Source organism: Pongo pygmaeus, chromosome 3 (assembly GCF_028885625.2).
Source record: "Pongo pygmaeus isolate AG05252 chromosome 3, NHGRI_mPonPyg2-v2.0_pri, whole genome shotgun sequence".
In the NCBI taxonomy this organism is placed as follows: Eukaryota; Metazoa; Chordata; class Mammalia; order Primates; family Hominidae; genus Pongo; species Pongo pygmaeus.
The window spans coordinates 185,074,169-185,094,701 of NC_072376.2; the positions used below are offsets into that span (position 1 = coordinate 185,074,169).

A 20,533-nucleotide genomic window follows, 5' to 3' on the forward strand; every position below is an offset into this window, starting at 1 on the left:
CCATGTAATCTATTTCCTGCATTGTCACCAGGATCATCTTGCTAAAAAGTAAGTCCAATCACATCCATCTCTAATCAAGGCCCTTCACTTGTGAAGGCTGAGTGAAGGCTTCCCCTCTCACTCAGACTAAAAGCCAAAATCTCTACAATAGATTATATTGATATTATTCCCTACTCCATCACCTCTAGATCTTAGGTCCATTATTCTCCACACTCAGGGCCCTCTGTTCTGAGATCCCAAACTCCTACCTCAGGGCCCTTCACTTGCTGTTCTTTCTATTTAGAATTCAATTTCTCATGACATCCAATGGTCAATTCCTTGCTTCTTTCAGATATTTGTTCAAATGTTACCTACTCAGGACTGTCCAGTATGCTTTATTAGAAATTACAGTTGATGTTTGAACAACAAAGGGGTTAGAGGCACTGACCTTCAGCATAGTCAAAATTCTGTGTATAACTTTTGACTCCTCCAAAACTTTACCACTCATAGCCTATTGTTGCCAGAACCCATGTTGAATACATAAACAGTCAATTAGCACATATTTTGTATGTTATATGTACTATATACAGTATTCTTACAATAAACTAGAGAAAAATATGTTAAGAAAATCATAAGGAAGAGAAAAATGTATTTCCTATTCATAAGTGAAGTGGATCGCTATAAAGTCCTCATCCTCTTTGTCTTCATGATGAGGAGGCTGAGGAAGCACAGGAAGAGGCAGGGTTGATTTTCTTGTCAGGGGCGGCAGAAGTGGAACAAAATCTGTGTAGAAGTGGAGCCTCATAGCTCAAACCAGCATCCTTCAAGTGTCCACCATACACCACTGTAACTTTTGGGATTCTATATTGCTTTTCATTTTCACTGCTTTATTTTTCTCCATGTCTTTTTTTTTTTTTTTTAACCACTAGGCTCCACAACTAATATATTTTTGCTGAGGATTGTCTGAAGACAGGATTTTTTTGCCTATGGTGTTCACTATGGTGTCTTCAATGCCTGGATTATATAATATACTCAATATATGTCTTGTTAACTGAAATTAGTATGTTTCAGAAGGGAAAATGTTAAAACATTTTTTGGTTTATTTATTGCATATTCATAAATATCCTGCCTGAAAAAAATTGTGTATCTTTATTATTCTTTATTTTCTCTTTCTCCAAAAGAGAAAAAGTAGAACATGCCATATGTCATTCAGTGGCTTCTTAAGCATGTTTCACTGGCTTCACTTATTCATCGTATCTCCTTAAGATGTTCGCCATGATATTTTGTATTGAGCTATTATAAAAATATATTTTCTACAAATTTAACATTCCCTTTATTACCATTTGATCTCATCATTCCAAAAATTATTTGAATTTTTCACTTGAAATAAATAAATGTAATTTACTTGTTTGACACAAGCAAACTTGTGTTGAAGTTGACATGCAAAACACTCTTTCTAAAATGATGCAAGTATTTTACATGAAAAGATAAAGGTCAAATCTAAGATTAAAATCTGATATATGATCTACATAAAATTATAATCATATGAACTAAAAAATACAGAATTATATTTACATAATGTGTAAAATATAAATGTATGGTTAGTTACATTACTGTACCCCCTTCTTTATATTCCACAAAAAAAATATGAATAGAGAGGATTTCAGGTTATAAAATGAGACTATCATCTTTCCAAAACTCAGCTTTTTTGTTTAGCTCCTTTAATCTTCTCACAAAGGCAGAAATAAAAAAGAGAGAGAGAGAGAATTAATGCCTTTTGTCATGGAAAGAAAATGGTAAAATATTAGAAAAATATGGTATAGTGGTTAACAGCATGGAATCTGGCACAAAATGTCTGGGATTAATACATGCCCTAGCATTTGCTAGCACTTATTTGGGAAAGATGCTTACCATTTATTTGCTCTTGTTTTTTAAACTATTAAGTGGAGATATTGATAGAAACTACATAATTAAATTATTTATAAGATTAAATGACTTGGCCTGGCACAGTGGCTCACGCCTGTAATCCCAGCACTTTGGGAGTCGAAGGTGAGTGGATCACCTGAGGTCAGGAGCTCAAGATCAGCCTGGCCAACGTGGTGAAACCCCGTCTCTACTAAACATACAAAAATTAGCCGGGTGGGGTGGCACACGCCTGTAATCCCAGCTACTCGGAAGGCTGAGGCAGGAGAATCGCTTAAATCCGGGAGGCAGAGGAGGTTGCAGTGAGCTGAGATTGTGCCACTGCACTCCAGCTTGGGCAACAAGAGTGAAACTCCATCTCAAAAAAAAAAAAAAAAAAAAAAAAAAAGATTAAATGACTTAATGTTTTGAAAAGACTTGGATTACATGTCTGGCACATAGTAAGTGCTAAATAAGTGTGTGATAACTAAATAAATGGGAAAAGAAAATATTGCAATAAAGATATAGTCTACTGGTAGAGGAAAAACTATTTGGAAGTATATTTTAGTACTTAGAGTTTAAATTTCATAAGGTAAAGAATCTTGTCTAGTTAGAAAATATTTAGGTCAAGTAGAAATAACCTCCTTCTTTCCCTTTTAGGAATTGTCACTTTTTAATTTCTGCCACATTTAATTGCAAGCACCTTTTAACTCCCTCATGGTGCTGAAAATTCAAATGTTCATCTCTGTATCCTCTGTCAAACAGCACCTGAATATATATAGAAATGGACTCAGGGCTCTTTTGGTAAGGAATTTAAATGATGATAGTGACTGGGTAATATCACAATTTTAATATGTAATTTGATTCTTGTTTTTCTTTGTAGTGTAGTGGCAAATATTGAAATGCCAGAGAAAAAAAAATAGAAGATTTTAGTAATGTATCTTAATTACACAAAATGAAGTGTATAATTTATAATTTAAATGTATTTTTATTAAAATTGCTATTTAGTACATTTATCTCTCCTTTTTCATTGCAGAATGTTGTTTTTTTCAGAAACAGGTAATTTAGACAAATACAGAGTAATAAGAAAGTAGCCTAATAGTTTATCCAACAAGAAAACTTTCAAGATTTTTCGTATTCCAGGGATCTCTATTAGATAAAAGAGGAATGAATGCATCTTCATTTCTACACACATTATCTTTATGTGTATAGATGAAAATGAATGAAATGAAAATAAAATGAAAACGAAAATAAACACTACCATTTCAAGATCAAAGATAACTGATACATTTCAATATAATTTCTTAAAAATTTAAAGTTACTATTTTATAACCTTAAAAATAACTCAATTTACATTTTCTCTTACGGTCTTGTTATTATATTTAACAACAAAATTTACCAACTTGCAACTCTAAGGTGTTGGGGTAAAAACTCATACCCTAAAGTTTGTTGCTGATGACATTCGTTTGGTTTGTGAAACTACAGACTTTCTCCAGGCATTATCTTTTCAGTTGTAAACCTTTTAACCAGTTCATATGAAAATATCTGCTAACACAGCAAAATCATGAGTGCGTGTCTTTCAAATTAAGTTCCATTCATGTCATCATGTTTTTAAAAATATAAGGTAATAAAAGTCTTTCTACCCTAAAGTAAAGTCTTTCACTATCTTTGTAGCAATTGAACTATTCTACTGAACCTGATATATGAAAACCTTTCCCTACTGCTCCCCACATCCGGTTTCTAATCTAGTTAGGCCTTCTTTATAACTCCCTACTTCTGTGCCTTTGAATATCTAAAATGGATTAAGAATGGCCACACATTGTCCGTCAAACTTTTCAGTGAGATGTTAATTTTATCCCCTACCTCCACCTCATCCTTGAATCTGGGCTTGTCCAGTGACTGCTCCCTAAGACAGGCTGTGCCAGTTCCGGACTTAACTTTAAGAGGACTTGACAGTTTTTGTTTTCTCCCTCTTGGAATACAGGTTCTTGGGTTGCTCTCTCTTGGATACTAGCTACCATGGTACAAGAAGCTCAGGCCACATGCAGGGGCCATATGGAGGGAAGCTGAGGCGCTCCAGTTGACATCTCATGACCCCCCAACTGACAGTCAGTGCCAACTGTCAGCCATGTAAAGTAGCCATCTTGGCTCAGCCCATTCAACCTCCTCAGCCTCAGCCTGTGTCACAGGAAGTGTAACCACCCAGCTGAGTCTATTCAATGCACAGAATCATAAGAGAGATAGCAAAATAATTTGTTTTAAGTCGCTACATTTTGAAGTACAGAGATAACTAAAGCAATATCCTTCTGCTTCCTTAAATATAGGGCTTAAATTTGGCTCAATTTAAGGCTAGTACCAAGCACCTTTGGTAGTTTATTTCAATTGTCTTTATGTTGCATTTTCAACTAGAGTGTAAGTTATTCAAAGTCACTGAACATTGCTCTTTTCTTTCCATGTGTCCTTATAGTTATTAGTACATTATTAGCGGCATGGGACTCTGATAACCTGAGGTTGCCAGTTGAATCCTAACAGAATAGAAGTGCAAATAGGGCATAGAATGGGTGTCTATGTAAGTCAAAATGTAGAAGACCATGTCCATGTGTATTCTATATGTAATATACACATATAGTATACATATAATATATATTATATATAATATATATTATATACACATATATACATACAATATCCACACACATTTATATTGGCTTTTAATCTAGATTGTCTGAGCAAAAAAATTAACTGTCGACTGGAGTTTTTTGTTTGTAAACTCAACCTAAAATACCAATTTTAGCTAGACGCATTGTCATCTGTTGGTAATTTACATGAGGAATTGTGAAAGAATACCAGACTGAAGGGAAAAGAGAAATTATGCTCTGAATAAAAAATAAATAAATAAATTATACAGAAAAGGAGAAAAAGCTAAAGTTATGGTCTGGAACTATGCTATAAGACAGAAGTAAGCATAGTAATTTTCTCCTTTCAGTTTCTACCATGTATTCTGCATGTACTTGATTGGGGAAGTAATAGTAATTAACAATTTTCTCTGAATGGGTGCTGTATGCAAGACCATTGGCTAGTTTAACAACAATGAAGCATGTTTCAACTCAACACCCTGGATTCAACAAATAGAATGCTAGTATGTCCATTCCTGATCCAAGACTATTTTTTAAGGTATTAAAAAACAGATATTGTTTAAAATGTGAGAGATTTTACTTTTTTAATTCCAAGTGCACTTTTGAGTTATTTTACTTTGAAAATTAATAACTGTATCAGCACTTAAAAATATATCCAATATAATTTAATGATTCTCCAAATTTATTTCCTTGAGCACCTGACAATATTCCCAGGAAACCTCTCCCTGCTATGTTGCTTCCCAGAATTCACATTTCTGTGTTTCAAAACTGCACTTCCTTAGAGAGAAAAAGGTTAGAAAATAACGCAGACTACAAAAGGCATAGTGTATGTGTGGGGGTGGGGGTGAGGAATTAAGTCCCTTGCACTCTAGATTAAGTTGCATTTATATAAAATTTAAAGATTATTGGTCTTTATATAAAGGACACATTCAACAACATTTATTAAATATATTTTTATACTATTTTAAAATTCAAGTGATTCACAAAAACAAATATTACAGCAAAGCGCTTTATTCATGCAATCATAAAGTCGATCTGTATTCTTCAAGTACATTTTGAATTTATAATGCGAACAGTTTAAGGCATAACTCTTCCCACTCAAATCTAGGTCTTTCTCAAGTGAGACACTAGAGTGAGAGAGAATAGAAAAGGAGGAAGAGATAGGGCGAGAAGAAAAGGAGGGGGGGACAGAGATGAGGACAAGACAGAAGAAAGAAGGGAAAGAGAAAATACCGTCTGAAGTCCACAGGCTTATCTATCCCAAGCATTTCTACCCCAAGCATGTGGGCATCATATCCAGGTTGTAACAAAGAGGTGACTATGGCGTTTCTTTTTGGCTCCAGACAGGCGGATTCAGCCTGCATTGCATGCATGTCTGTCACCTCATCTAGGTCCCCATTCCTTCCGGAGTTGTGAGCTCCAGATCCAAGAGTGCCCAGTGCACGGTGCTGGGCACGCTGTCCCTTGGCGAGGCTGCCACAGGTTCCTGGGTGTGCGGACAGGGGCGTTGGTGCATTGATACGTTAGGCGGAGGGAGGAGTACCATCTGCCAGAGTCTCATCTCGAGCCCCACGTTTTCTGGCCATCGCTGAGGAGTGTGCGAGGACAGGTAGCCCTCGCAGTGACAAGGCGCGTTGAGTGCGGTCGTGCAAGGCGGGGGAGGAGCGGGGTGGCACTGCTAAATCTTAACCGGGGCCCCGGGTGTTTGCCGACCCAAATAAAGCCGCCTTGGGTTTCCACGGTGTCCTCCAGAAGCTGCTGCCTGAGAACTCTGAGCCTCAGCTCTGTCTTGCTTCGGGATCCTCTTCCTCCTCCTTCCCCACCCCCTACCTGGCCTGAACAGCGGAACGCGCGGCCCGGGGGATCCCCTCTCCCTGGGACCGGCCCAGTCCCGGGTCGCCTCCACCTCCCGCAGCCGCCGCGCCCGGACTCGCCGCGCTCCCGCCGGCACCATGGAGGAATTCCTGGGACAACCGCCTGCAGCCGGCGACTTTTCCCCAGGAATCTCTGGCCTGGCGCCCTTTGGGTGAGATGACGGCGTGCTGGCATCCCTGTCGGTCCCAGATTACCCGGAAAAGCCCTGGCAGGGAAAGAGAGGAGCCGCGCAGGCTGGGAGCTCCCACTCCTCCTCCAGCGTCACGCTCGCCCTCCGCAGCTGCCTCGCGTCCGGCTCTGTTTATATAGCGTCTGGAGGCCGGGCGGCATTGCCCACCCCCGCCAGGCGGCCCGCCCTCCCCTCCTGGGCTCCGGGCTCCCGCACGTGGCAGACACCAGCGACGTCTCCGCGGAAGGCAGGCGCCGGGGAGTGGGGCGCGGGCGGCCGGGTGCAGCCGCGGCGCATCTCCGCCTTCCGCTCCTCCTCGCAGCGCCCTCGTCCGCTTCCAAGCCCAGCACAGACTTCGGTTTCTCCGCCTCCATCCCCTTTACGAGAAGAGGAGATTAAAAAATTTTGCCCTTTAGGTGCTCGTGATGGTCCTGTGGGTTCGTTCAGTTGCCGGAAAAGAATGGTAACATGAACGGCGGAGCGTGAGAGCGTCACCGGGGAAAGGGACGAGATTGATGGGCAGAGCGCTCACTTCTCAGAGGATCGCATTCCGAGGACCGCGCGAGGAAGGGACGTCGCGGCGCCACCACTTCCTGGCTGGACTCCGCTGACATCTGTAGCCTCCTTTCCACCAGGTTCCCGGGGCTCCCAGCCGCTCCCTGCAGAGGAGAGTGTAGACAGCGCGCGAGGGTCCAGGAGTTCTTGGACCTCCATCCGAACCGGAGTTCTGCCCAGATCCCGAGTCCCTGGATCCCGGTGGAGCCCGCCGGCAAGCTGGCTCCGGAGGGAGTTGAACTTGAGTTCAGGTGGGTTATCCCAAGGGGAGCACAGGAAAAGATGTTCAGGGAAGACGAGGAAGGTGACGCTGTTCCAATGTCAAAAGCGGACACTTTTCTTCCTGACACTTGAAGGGGTTGAGCCAGTTCCTCTCAGTTCTGTCTCCTAACCCGCTCCACCCCGACCCAGCCTTCCCACACTAAGGGGGTGGGAGGCGAACAGCAACAACAGCAACAAAAACTCCCATTTACCTAAGTATCTAGCAGGCTGTTGACTTTTTTATAACTTAACCTTTAGTCAATGAAACGACCATATTTACTCTATTGCTTTATATTAATGGAGGTCAATGGGCTTAATGATTTCCTCAGTCAAGTCATTTATTTCTAAGCCAATAGATAATGCCTTCGTCATAATTTTCTGGGGGGAAAGTAACTGTGCGTTTGTTCTGCAGATGGCCAACTCCCTCTGAATCCTGCAGATTGGTGCTGAGCACGCAACAAAAGTTTGTAGCTTCTCAGTTTCTGGTGCTTCGCAGGGGAGAGGAAAGGAATTTGACATTAAACACAAGAAGCAGTCAGGGAGCCATCTCCTTTAACTTTTCTTCTCTGTTACCATTTGCAATGAAGAGGAAACAGAAGAGATTTCTGCAGATGACTTTGTTGTTCACGGTGGCTTTAATTTTCCTGCCTAACATTGGTCTCTGGTCTCTGTACAAGGATAAGCACCTGGTGAAGTCAGCGGAGCCCGGGGAGCAGCAGGTAAGTGCCACCCAGAGAAAGATTACAGAAGGATTGGTAAGGCAGTGATCCTCGCGCGGGGACTCGAGAAAGCCGGTGTGGGATCGCCTTGGGTTTTTCCCCAAGTCTTGACAGAGCTGATTATTACAAGACTCTAGAGACTTCGGGGTTTAAGCAAGTAGCTGTTTTAAGATTGCAGCCAGTAACATCGTGACATGTACAACTAGTAAAGAAGGATAAGACAGGTCAAGAAGAAGAGAAGATAATCTTTCACCGTTGGTCTTAGGTTGATTTTGACTTGAGGTGGATGAAAGGTAACTGTTTAGCTATGGAAGTGGGAGCGGGTTTGGTGCAAGTTTAATGACAAGGATAGGTTTTTGCTTTCCATTTGGCATGCTCAGGTGAATTGGGCTATGTTTCCATTTGGCTATGTTCAGGTGAATTGGGCCAACTAAATCATTAAGATTGTGAAGTGGTTCCTTAAAAATCAAGCTGTGGTTTTCAGTATTTTGGTTGTAAATCTTGCTTAGCAACAGCTTTTTACCCTGTCGAAACTTAAAGTCTCTCTTTCGTCTCCGCTGTTGCTAAGGTGCTGCCATGGGGCACACAGGCAGAGTTATTAAGGATGTTCATTCCATTTCACAGTCGCTTGATAACAGTATGTTGCTAACAGCTTGCTGTCATATTGGAAACACCCATACTAAAGATATGTAGTATAATATGTTTTCTTTCTACTTAATATGTAACTCATTAGTATGTATATACCTCATGACTTAACATGGACCAAAATAACTGTGTTCCCTAGTGAACAATAATGCAAAATAGACTTCCCAAAATGTTGATGAAAATCAATGTTGTCGAATTCCTTGTTTGTTAATAAATAAAATAGCTTCCGTAATTAAACTTTTAACAACAGAATGCAGTCTTCTTCATCATATTAAAACCACTTTTTCAGTTAGTCCTGTACATCACCTTGGAATATTAATATTCTTAATTTCAAGGGTCATCACCCATGAACACTCTGTACCTTCCACACAGAGAAAATGTTGAAGTAGTCCATTCCTGGAAAACAGCAATATATAGCAATGGCAATTAAATATTTGCTCTTATACTTAATGAAGTTTAATTTTCTTTTTGCACAGTGGTTAGTTGTGAAATATAAAGAGGTAATCTGCTTTTTCATTATGACAAGAAATCATTACCAGTCTCTAAACTTTAAAGAGAACGAGTTGTCCATGGATTTTTAGTGGATTGTTATTTCGAGGAAAAATGTTGACATATTTTCATTTAGTTGTTAATATTTATTATCCTTTCTAATAGGAATTCAACTTTGGTTTGAAGTATATTCTGTTTTGTCATTCCAGTGAAAAAAAGAAGATGGACACTTTGGATGTGAAACTTTTTTTGTTCTTATTTACATCATTCAACCCTTGATGTAAAACAGGATTTTAATAACTTTAGTAGTCAATATGCTATTATGTAAAATCTCCACTCCATGTTGGTAAAACAGGAAAGGCAAAATTATTTTTTCTTTAAATTTGCTAATTCAATTAACAATAACCATCTGAAGTATTTGCTGGTATAGCTAACATAAAGCACTAGTTAATTTTATTAATGAGATTCTTACAACTTTCACATTGGCTCTATTAATTTTGACCCTTAATGAGAAAATTGTTTGTCTAATAGCATAAAAAAAAACTGTGACAGTTTAACTCTCTGATCTGTCATTATAATAATTAAGACTGTTTCCTTATTTCTGGTTCTTCTGTAGTGCAAATGATACTTAATTTCAGGTATAAAGTAATGGGTATGAAAGACATGGGGTGGCAAGAGAAGTTTCGTATACTGTAGAATAAATAACTGAGATTGATGGATACTGTATGACATTCCAGTTTAATAACTCTATGTAAAGGCTTTGAAACCAAGTGGGGAAGAAAAGAAGCCCTAAAATGGATGTCAATCATCTACTTTAATATTACCTAAATAATGGTTTTGAAACTAATACTTTTTATAGATTAAAAAATAAAATTTAAAAGGTAGAAATTAATTGATTACTTAATGAAAGATATAATTCATTGTAAAATAGAAACAGTTCATTTTTGTTGGTTTTATTCTATTATTTATTACAATTAGAAGGAAAATTAGGATATGTTGTCCTCAATAAGCAAGTTTTGGGTAAGTAAGAGTTAAGTCATTAATATTTATATTGGAACAAATAAAAAGCAACTTTTAAAATATGCTTAAAATTGTGATGTAATATTTGGCTAATGTATATATATATATATTGCAATGTTAGCAAGGTGGCTAAACACATAGGTTTTAAATTGAAACATAATTTGGCTACTGGGTAATATGTTATTTCAATTTAGCAATTAATTTTTAAAGGACATTTTCATGGTTAATTGCTAAATGTTCTCCAGAACCCATTTATTACTATATTTCTCCCCAAGTTGCAGAATGCTGAGGATGAAGATAATGTGCAGATCGAAGCACTGACAGCAATAAGTACTGAGGCTAGTCAAACAAGTCACGTGCCCGAATGAGTGAACTATTTTTACAGTACTTATGTGTAAAACAGCCAAGGGTTCTAGTTCTAAGTATCATGTGGTAGTGGTCATAAGAGCTGAAAAACTTGCACTGTTTTAAATAGTTTAATTATTAGAAAAGGTTACAGGGAAATAATTTAATTTATGGAAATTCAAAATTATGGAATGGCTAATTCTTTTAAAATATGCATTATTTACATTTTAGCAGATGATATCACTAATAATTTTTCTATCTAGTATTGAGTACAAATTGTACTAATTCTGCAATCTGAACTAAATAAAATAAAGGGAAGTGAAACAGAAAACACTGATGGGAACCATGTGGATTAATTTTCACAATGTTTAGTACTTAACACATCTTTTTCTTTAATCTACTGTCTGATCACACATTAATTGTTTGTATTTTCTAGACCTTCATTTAAAAATAATATTTAAGATAATTTTCTAATATTTTAAAATTTTCTGCATTTATGTTGCAGAAAATGAAACAAGGATGTAAAAATTACCAAGTTATTTATTTCAAAGTTTTTCTTTTTCCTTTGCTCTCAGAAAACCAAAGAGGATCGATATAACAGTTTTAATAACACGATATAATTAAAAGTTTTTTATGGTTTGGGATCTGCAAAATTGAAATCAAGTCACTGAAATAAATATGAAGTTTTTGAGATTTTAAGATTTTATAAAAATTATATTTTTAAATTTTTATTTAGATGTTACATTATTATAATTGTGATGTGTTATTTTCAATTGACTTAATTTTGTCTTTTTTTTGTTATTGGGATGATATAAGTATCTCCTTTATGTCATTTAGAAATATATATGTATATTAAAAGAATCTACTGATAATATATTTAGCTGAGAATGATTGCTATATAATCATTGTAAAGTAATTCTTAGCTTCATTTTTCTGTTTAAACATTTGAAATGCTCCTCTTCTCTTGTTTCAGCTGTATTTGAATTAAATACCACTTACATATTTAGGTCATAAGCTGTGAATTAGGATGATACATAGAATAATGCTATATTTTAGAACAAAACTACTATATCCAGTCTTATTATATTTCTCTTTTCTTAATCACTTATTCAAGAATATGTGAAAAAAATCTAGCACCAAATACTTTCTTTTCCTAAATACATTTTTAAAAACCCCAAATTTCAAAAAAAGTAACTGTAATAGTAGTTTAGCAAGTAACTTGGAAATAATATTAATTACAGAAATACTTCAAGAATATTTAGAATATGAAGAGGATGTTGCAATTTTTTAAATAAAAATGAGGGCCAAAATCTTAGAATTTTAAAACAGACTTTCTCGGAACTGTTCAGAAAGATTTTAGAAGCTTATATTGTCCCAGATTTTCTACCACATTAAAAAAAAAAAAAAAAAAAAAAAAAAAGTCTAGGTCCTCTATGTCTCTTTGAAATTGTGGAACCCTATTATTTATTTGAATTTCAGAATTTCTATTTTTAAAGTAGGGCTATTCGTGCGTGTCACATAACGAGATGAATAAAGTCCTGAGAGACTTTATTTATTTTATATATGGAAAATATTGTGAGGTAATGCATTGTTTCTGTCTTGTAAACTGTGCTTGACAGATATGTGACTTTACCTCCATTAAAAAAAAATTCTGAAAAGGATACCTTAGCATCTTTGTCTAATTCATCTAATGTTAATCAGCCCTACACTGCAGGGGGAGCCTTCTTTTTGAACAACAATATTTTTTCCAGTGGCTTTTAAAACTTGTTTTATAACATGAAAATATGAAAATATCAGATAATTGGTACCCAGTGTATGCAAACTGTCTTATGCATTTTTTTTAACATGCTGATCACTAAAGCTGTAAAATTTATGTCTGTGTTCCTTTTTTAGCAAATACCTTAGAATTTGGAAGAGCTAAGGACAGGAGGAAAAATTTACACCTACACTCAGGATGGCACGTTATCAATACACTAGATATGAAATGACACATTAGTTTCAGCCACACTGTTCTTAATTAGCTAAGATGTAAATTTTAAATTAGGGTTTTAAAGGACCTTTTCTGGAATTTATGGAAAATCCATTCAGAATCACTACAGGGTGGCACCACAGGGAACAGTGTAACAAGTATCTTAATTATTTGCTGTGACCTGTTAGATCACTACATGATTAGTTCATCACATTGCCCCATGGGAGACAGAGTGTGAAACACAGTCTTCTGTTCACAATCTGGTTAAAAAAAAAAATGATAATTTTTCCCCTCTATTCATTTCTGAGTTGGACAAGCTGTGCTGAATCAATTAGCTTCCTATAAGTTTTTCCTGTAAAAGGAGCCAAATCAAGTTGGAATATATAGGAAAAGGGTGAGAAAGATTGAGTGATTTAAGTGGTGTCGAAGAAAGGACTGAATTTTTTTGTTTGTTTGTCAGGAGTAGCCATGACAACCCTTAGAAAGTTTGCAGCCATGTCTCTCCTTGCAACATTTTTATACAAATGAAAGACAGCTGAGGGACATCAACAATAACATTACAGGAGGAGATAAAACTTAAAATCACGAGAAGGCATCAGAAGATGTAAGTGGAATATAGAATCAGACTTAGATATGTTTCGTGCATCATGCATTCCCATTTCTCCCTTGATTGGCTTGCTTATGGGGAAGAGTTTTAGCTCTGGAAACTTCAGATCTTTAAAACCGTCTAAGGAGACCATGTTTGCATGTGTTTACAAAATTACTGTTATTAAACAAAGGTGCAAGTGTGAAAAGAAATGGAAGTTTCTGAAGATGACAGTAAAGACACACTGTCCTAAACTTGCTCTCCTTATCACCTCACTGTACAGCTAATGATTTCTAAATTATCTCAAAATGTAATTGTAACGATTGAATGGACAACAAATAACAACAGATAAAAAACCTGTGTGCTATGGAAACATGTATTTAGACACATAAAATATATCTATATAGGGTTCATTTAAAGGTTGTAAAGGACAAGCATTCACAAAACTTCAAGGCATCATGACCTCTAACTTTCTTCACTAACGTGTTGATGTCTGTCACTGCTTAACAAGCAAAATGGCATCAGAAAGAGGGTGAACAAATAAAGGTGTATTTAGGGTTAATGATGAATTCAAGGTAAAGCACATCAGTGTTTCCACCAAGGTTTTTGCTTCCAGTGTGGTAGGACAAAAAGATGTGAACTGAATTATTGGTACTCTCAAATTAAATGTATTCATTTTATTAATTCATTTAGCAGCAGACATACACAGGTACATATACCCATATACATAGTTTCACTTATAAAGAAAAATTAAATCCACCCAACTGTTTTGTTTTCTGCAATATTTTTAACTTCTGTGACTTTTTGTTTTTTCCGTTGCTTTGAATCCACAATAGGTAGGTAGGAGAATTTGAAGCACCATTGAAATGAATTATTCTAGAAAAGTATGCAGAAAGATAAAGAAAATGCATCCATCTCCAGAAGTGTTTACATCTACTTAGCAAGTGTGAAACTCACAATGAGGATTTAGCCTGTTAGTATGGCACAGATTATAAATAGGAGAGTCACTGTTATAATGTAATATAATTAACACAATTGTGCTTGTTATAGAGCATGATAGTAGCTACCACCTGTCTTAAGGACTGGTGGTTCCTCAATAAGGGCTAAGAAGGCCAATTTTGAATTATTTCAAGTATTCAAATATTCATGGACTGTGATTTCAATACTTGAAATCTAGAAATCCAGAGAAAATTATAATAATTTTGAATGTTTTCATTATATTAAAAATGACCAAATTTTTAGGTACGCCACCTAAGTTTTAGTGAGGTGGCCTTTCCTTTTCCCTCATATATTTATTTATTTTTCCCCAAGACAAGGTCTTACTCTGTCACCCCAGCTAGAGTGCAGTGGTGCAACTGTAACTCGCTGCAGCCTCACTCTCCTGGGCTCAAGCAGTCCTCCTGCCTCAGCCTTCCAAGTAGCTGGGACTACAGGCAGGCGCCATGATACCTGGATAACTTTTTAAAAAATTGTTTTTGTGGAGACAAGGTCTCACTATGTTACCCAGGCTGGTCTCAACTCCTAGTGTCAAGAGATCCCCCCACTTCAGCCTCCTGAAGTGCTGGGATTGCAAGCATGAGCCCCCACTCCCAGCCCTTTGCCCTTATTTCTGACACGTCTACCCAGCTGGAAAATCCAATTGAACTTAACTTAAGGAGAAATATCAGAATTTCTGTAGTACTGAGTCTTGTTCTTTATTAGGTCAGAGTGTAGTCTCTAGAATCAAATTATTTAGGCTTAAAAATTCTGGCGTAGTACGTTGTGACATTTAAGAACTTATGGATCTTCCCTAGATCAGTTTTCCTAATTAGTACAATGCAGGTGATAATACCTTTTTTGTGGTGTTATAATGAGGATTAAACGCTTAGCATGTTTAACAGCATATAACAAGGCTTAACGGATATATATATATATATATATAGTTATTACACACAAGTGTTTATAAGCAATCATTGCCTTTACCAAGGTAATTAGTGTTTGTTTAATAAATATTTACAGATGGCTTCTCTTTTAGAGACATTGTCAAGACAGCACAGCAGAGCAATGTCAGTGGTGTGTTGAATCTAGTAGGGAGGACTGTTGAATAAGCCAAAAGAGTCTTAGAAACTAAAAGGCATTTTTCTTAACATTTTGGATTTCATACTTAAGGATAAGTTGATAATTTAAATTTTTTAAATTATTGTTTATTACAAAAATTACTAAAATTAGTTCATGATGTATTGTATTGAAAACTATCCAAAAGTTGAAGCTTTTAATAAAACAAAAGAAAAAAGAGAGGCAATATTTCTTTGTATTAACTACTGTCATTTCCTATAAAAATAAAGTCCATGAGTCAATATAAGCATTTTTTTTTCTTCTTACTAATTACAGGCAAGAAACTGAGAACTACTTTTGTTGTTGCTGTTTAAATCTTGGTCATGAGTTTCGCTGGATTATTCAAGGAGAAAAAAAGTTAAAAAGTAGAACAAAAACTCTCAAAATCATTCGCTACTTTATGGAGTTAGCATTTTTTTCAGTAGAATTAGGGGACAGATAAAACATATTGCATTGTGCCCGTTCTTCTTATAAAAATTTCTCAGGGTTGGCATTAAGCAAAGAGGAGTTCAGATACTTCAAGTTCATATGTGGGCCTCATCCCTTACAGAAGTATGTAACTGTGGGCATGCTACTTAACATCTTTAAACCTCGGTTCCACACATGGAAACACAAAAATTACCTCATAATAGGGTAGCTAGGAGAAATAATTGGATTGTATGTTTAAATTGCTTGGTACATGGTAAATAATGAGGGAAGCTTTACAAATAGCCATCTATACTTTCTTGACTTTTTAGAACATCCATTGAAGGTAGTAAATAACCTTAAATATTGTGTACACCTAAAAAAGATATAATAAAATACATAAAATCTACCACTATCAATTTTTCTTTTATTGTTTATACCATATTTTTGGATATGCAATATATGCACCATACTGGGATAGACCCTCAGGGAAATAAGCAATGAAACCATAAACCTGTTTTCAATTAACTTCAAATCTATCAGTTAAAAAAGGCATATATACACTTTAATATAAGGCTGGATTACATGGCTTTACAATAAATACATGCTCAAATTATTTAGAGTTTAGAAGAGGTAAAAAATATGTAAGTTATTAGGTGATGTTTGTATGTGGTCCCACTCTAAGTCTGTATCTTTAGGATTTAATCGTCCACCAAATTCATTGACAGGATCTTCTATATAACTGAATTCACAAGTAAGGAAGGCACAAAGACAAAATTTGAGTCCATGAGCTCTGGATTTATAGTAAAAGAAACTAATTGGCAATGTTAACAGCCACATTGTTTAAGGGTTTCAAAACGTCATTAGGCTTGATAATTCGTTCCTGGTATTCTCTTGATTATAGTTACACACAATTGTAGAAATTTAAACAAAATTATACTAGATTAAATGGTAAGACTAAATATTTAACTAAAATATCTTATATTTTTAAGATGGATAACGGATACTTGTGAGGTCAGCACTGATGTAAATGGCTGGATGTGGGACCCTGGTTGGTAAGATACAAGTCAGAAGAAGGCTGATGCCCTGAGAGATTGAGGGGACAGTCCCAAGGAGGATGGAGGTAGTCAGGTGAAATAAAGCAAAGAGAGAAGCAGCAATGGTTATTATCTAAAAGGTAAATTTAGAGTCTGTGCTTTTAATAGTTTGAATGTTTCTCCTGGCAGAGATGTCTGAGATTTTTTTCCCATGCAAATATCTTACTACTTTAGAGAGGTAATTAAAAATTTCTGAAATAGTCTATAAACTGTGAATATATATATGTGTATATATATATATACACACACACACACAGATATATATAATAGATGTCTTAGCTAGAAAGATGATAGATGGATAATCAGATATTTATTATAGTTTATATAATCTTATGAAAAAGATTGAAGACTATAATACTGAAAGGAGATGTCAGGAAACCATACAGCCACTTTGTCAATAAGTAAGCAAGCTACCTGTCAACATAAATGTTGATGATGACCAGATACACAGAGTGAAGGAAACAAACAAATAAACAAGCAAGAGTGTACTTAAGCATAGTATAACAAGTGGAGATAGATGGGTGTGTGGTGGTACTTATTGCAACTAATATTCAGTTGCCAAAAATATTAAGATAATATATTAATAATAAAAGGATAAAGTGATTATAATAAAACAACAATAAAAGTAAAAATAAAAGCCCACATATTAATAAACTTTAAGGTCACATTTATTGAGCTTCTAACATTTCTCTGACACTGTATTAAACTGCTCTTAAGTCCTCAACACAAATCCATTATATATATATTATATATATAAAATATTACTATCATATTACAAATTCAAAGAGATTAAAAAAACTTGTCAAGGTAGTACAGGGATTTTTCTATCAATATCAACTATTGAGATTATATAAAGTTCACCATATATTACAACTACATCAGAAATATCCTAGGTCATTGCAACACAAGACATTATATAATAATTTAACTATAAAAGTCAATATGCACAGTGGTGAAGGGCGTGGACACTAGCTCCAGACTCCCTGGTGTTAGTTCCAGTTCCATTATTTAACTGTTCAAAGACCTAGGACAAATTACTTATCTTCCCTGTGTCTTAGATTTCTCATTTCTAAAAAGAGTATAAAAAGAGTGTCTAGTGGATTTAATCGGTGTAAGGCTTTAATAAGCTAATCTGCATAAAATGCTTAGAAAACTGGATTGTACATGATAAGCAATTTAAAATGTTATCTGTTATTACTTGTTAGAATTCTAGAAAATTAAGATTGGAAAAAGAGAAAAAGCATGTTCCTATTATTACTTGTTAGAATTCTAGAAAGTTAAGATTGGAAAAAGAGAAAAAACATGTTCCCACACACTTTCTTTCATGAACCATCATGAATATGTTTCCCTTTTTGGATACATTTTTGCATTTTTATTTTTATTTTTTGTTTCTAGATCCATCAATGCCTCTTGATATTTTTGCATTTTAAAGTAGTTTTTAAAAGTGTTTGAATCATGTTTAACTTCTTCTTTCACTTTTTAAATTCTTGAGTAGCCCATACAGAAAATAATATGGCACTTGTTTCAAAAGTTTTTGTAACTTGAACCAAGGTCTCATGTGGTCCCACATGTCAGAAGCAAATCAGATTTCAACAGAGAATGTAGCTCTTCCCAGAATACGCAATGAACAACGAACGCTATTTTGATGACCTTTCCCGTCATATTTTTAGTTCTGTTCTCACTACATGGTGTTAATTTCTGAACATGTATTCTGCCCTCAGGGAAAAAACAATCTTTTAAATTGTGTCATTAAATCAGTCTAGTTGCCAAAGACAATTATCGAAGAATGTCTTTAGGGCTGAATACTTTATTATTTCATCTAACTTGAGTTAAAACTCAAATGCAAACTTGTCCTGGTTGCATCCAACAGTCAGGTAGAATTGGAAAAATCAAGAATAATGCGGCTGGAGACCATAGTTGAGAAACTTGATGAAGGAAGTGCTTTCTCACGCCCTCTTCTAGTGCTTCCAAGAAACCAGCTGGCCGGAAAGACAGGGAAATGGAAAGCTGTGTAAAATTAAGTGATGGGGGAAGATAAAAATGCTTCTGTTCCCTAGCCTAGTGAATTTTACCATTTTTCGGATAGCCTAGCAGAATGGTGTCAGATTAAAAACGATGTAATGGAATTGTCCCCCCTCTTAACTTACGTAGAAATTTTTAACTTTTCTTTCACAAGCCAAAGGAAATTACATTTTTTTTTGGAAGATCCTTGGCATTCCACGACAAAGATCTTGAGTTCTAATATATGAAATACAGAGAGGAAAATAAGCATCAGGGAAACGAATAGATAGAGTTCAAGAAAAGTGCAGAAATACAAGCAAGTCTATCACTTTACACCTCTTCTCTCCTCTTCCCGACTTCTTAGATCCTTCTCTTTTCCTCCTTTTCCTTTAAAAGACTAGTTTCACATAGGGACTGATTGGATCAATTATTAGCCCGATGAATAGATGAAAAACGAGACACTTCAAAAACTTGAATCTTTTGCGTCGTAAAAAACATTCTGTTGAACATAACCGTGTTTCCAACTACTACAATGTGTGTGATGTGAGAAATATTTTTTAGCTCAAGTCTTCTGCTATTGCTCTTTGTTGTCATTGGTTTGTCTGTAATGCTGGGACCTGTCAGTTTATTCCAAACTACGCAATCAGAAAGTAAATATATCTTAGTTGTGTTACCTTAACAGAAACAATCTTTCACAAGTTAAAAGTATAAACTGGTACAGTGAAACATAAACTACCTGAAAAGAATCATTCCACATTTTCCTATTTAGCTCTCGTCCTTGTTTTCGGAAACTGCTTTTTCCGATCTTCTTTCTCTCTTCAAATCTCCCATGTCACCACCTCCTTTATTATGCTTAGCAGGTAGCCTTCCTTCATCCTTCACTGTGAGTATAGGATTTTCGTTTGGGGAGAACCACGACTCATGTCATAAAACCAGAAAGCACTGCCATTTGCATGGGTGTTTTCCCAATTCTCTACTTGCCTCCTGTTACTATGGAAAAACATCTCTAGCTTTAATATAAATATGGAACCTCTATCCAGACTATGAATCACAACTTTCTTTAGGAACGTCCACATATTTTGTTTTTCTTCTCATTCATTTATTTTCAGCCTTTTCCTCTCAAAACATCCCTCACAATAATATTTAAACATGCTGAGGTTTCTCCCACTATTGGAGGGGGTAGGGGAGCCATTCCTGACTTTCCATTTCTACCCACCTCAGGCTGAATCTGACTCCTGCTAATCTGCATTAACCCCTTTCGCCAATATCATCAGCAATCTCTAGTTAGTTGTTTCAAAGCCGCATATCGTTAGTTGTATTACTTGTTAGAAATTAGCTTAACACTCCTACTGAAAACGGTCTTCTTCCTCTGAGAAGAGGTGGTGAGGTAGGAGATTTGAGGGGAGAAGGGATTGAAAAAAGCAGCTTTTGGAAAACAGAAAAGAGAGTGGAACAGGAAAACATCGAGTGGTGTGTGCTGGTAATTCAGGCTTCTCGGTGCACACCCCTATTTTAATACTTCTGTCTTCACTGCCATTCCCAACCAACACCCATACCACATACATTTACCAGTGTCCTTTACAGACTCCTACTTGTGTTCTTTTCCTACAAATATGCTCATCGGGAGTGTCAACCTTAAATAATGAGATTCAGAAACTATTAAGTATAGAGTTTATTCAAATGCAAAACTTGAGAACAGCCACCTGGAAACATGGACTCCAAATGAATGGGATCAGTGTTCCAAAGTGGAGAAGTTAAGGTTACACTTTATATAGGCAGAGATAAA

The 20,533-nt window shown here is 36.1% G+C and overlaps 2 protein-coding genes across 2 annotated transcripts in view; one reads left to right on the top strand and one right to left on the bottom strand.

The window, feature by feature from the left end:
• Positions 1 to 5,512: 5,512 nt before the first annotated feature.
• LOC129034655 (uncharacterized) lies at positions 5,513 to 6,984 on the bottom strand. The gene has a single exon (XM_054484101.2). The coding sequence runs from the start codon at positions 6,564 to 6,566 to the stop codon at positions 6,075 to 6,077; it is 492 nt and encodes a 163-aa protein (XP_054340076.1). The 5' UTR covers positions 6,567 to 6,984; the 3' UTR covers positions 5,513 to 6,074.
• Positions 6,949 to 20,533, top strand: part of LOC129034654 (polypeptide N-acetylgalactosaminyltransferase-like 6) — a 542,395-nt gene continuing 528,810 nt past the window's right edge. The window contains exons 1-2 of the mRNA XM_054484100.2: positions 6,949 to 7,367; positions 7,790 to 8,096. Coding sequence (XP_054340075.1) covers positions 7,959 to 8,096 — 138 coding nt within the window. The 5' untranslated portion in view covers positions 6,949 to 7,367; positions 7,790 to 7,958. The remainder of the gene's footprint in view (positions 7,368 to 7,789; positions 8,097 to 20,533) is intronic.

Excerpts from the sequence above, each read along its gene's own strand:
- LOC129034655 (XM_054484101.2), bottom strand. The coding sequence starts at position 6,566 with ATGCCAGCACGCCGTCATCTCACCCAAAGGGCGCCAGGCCAGAGATTC.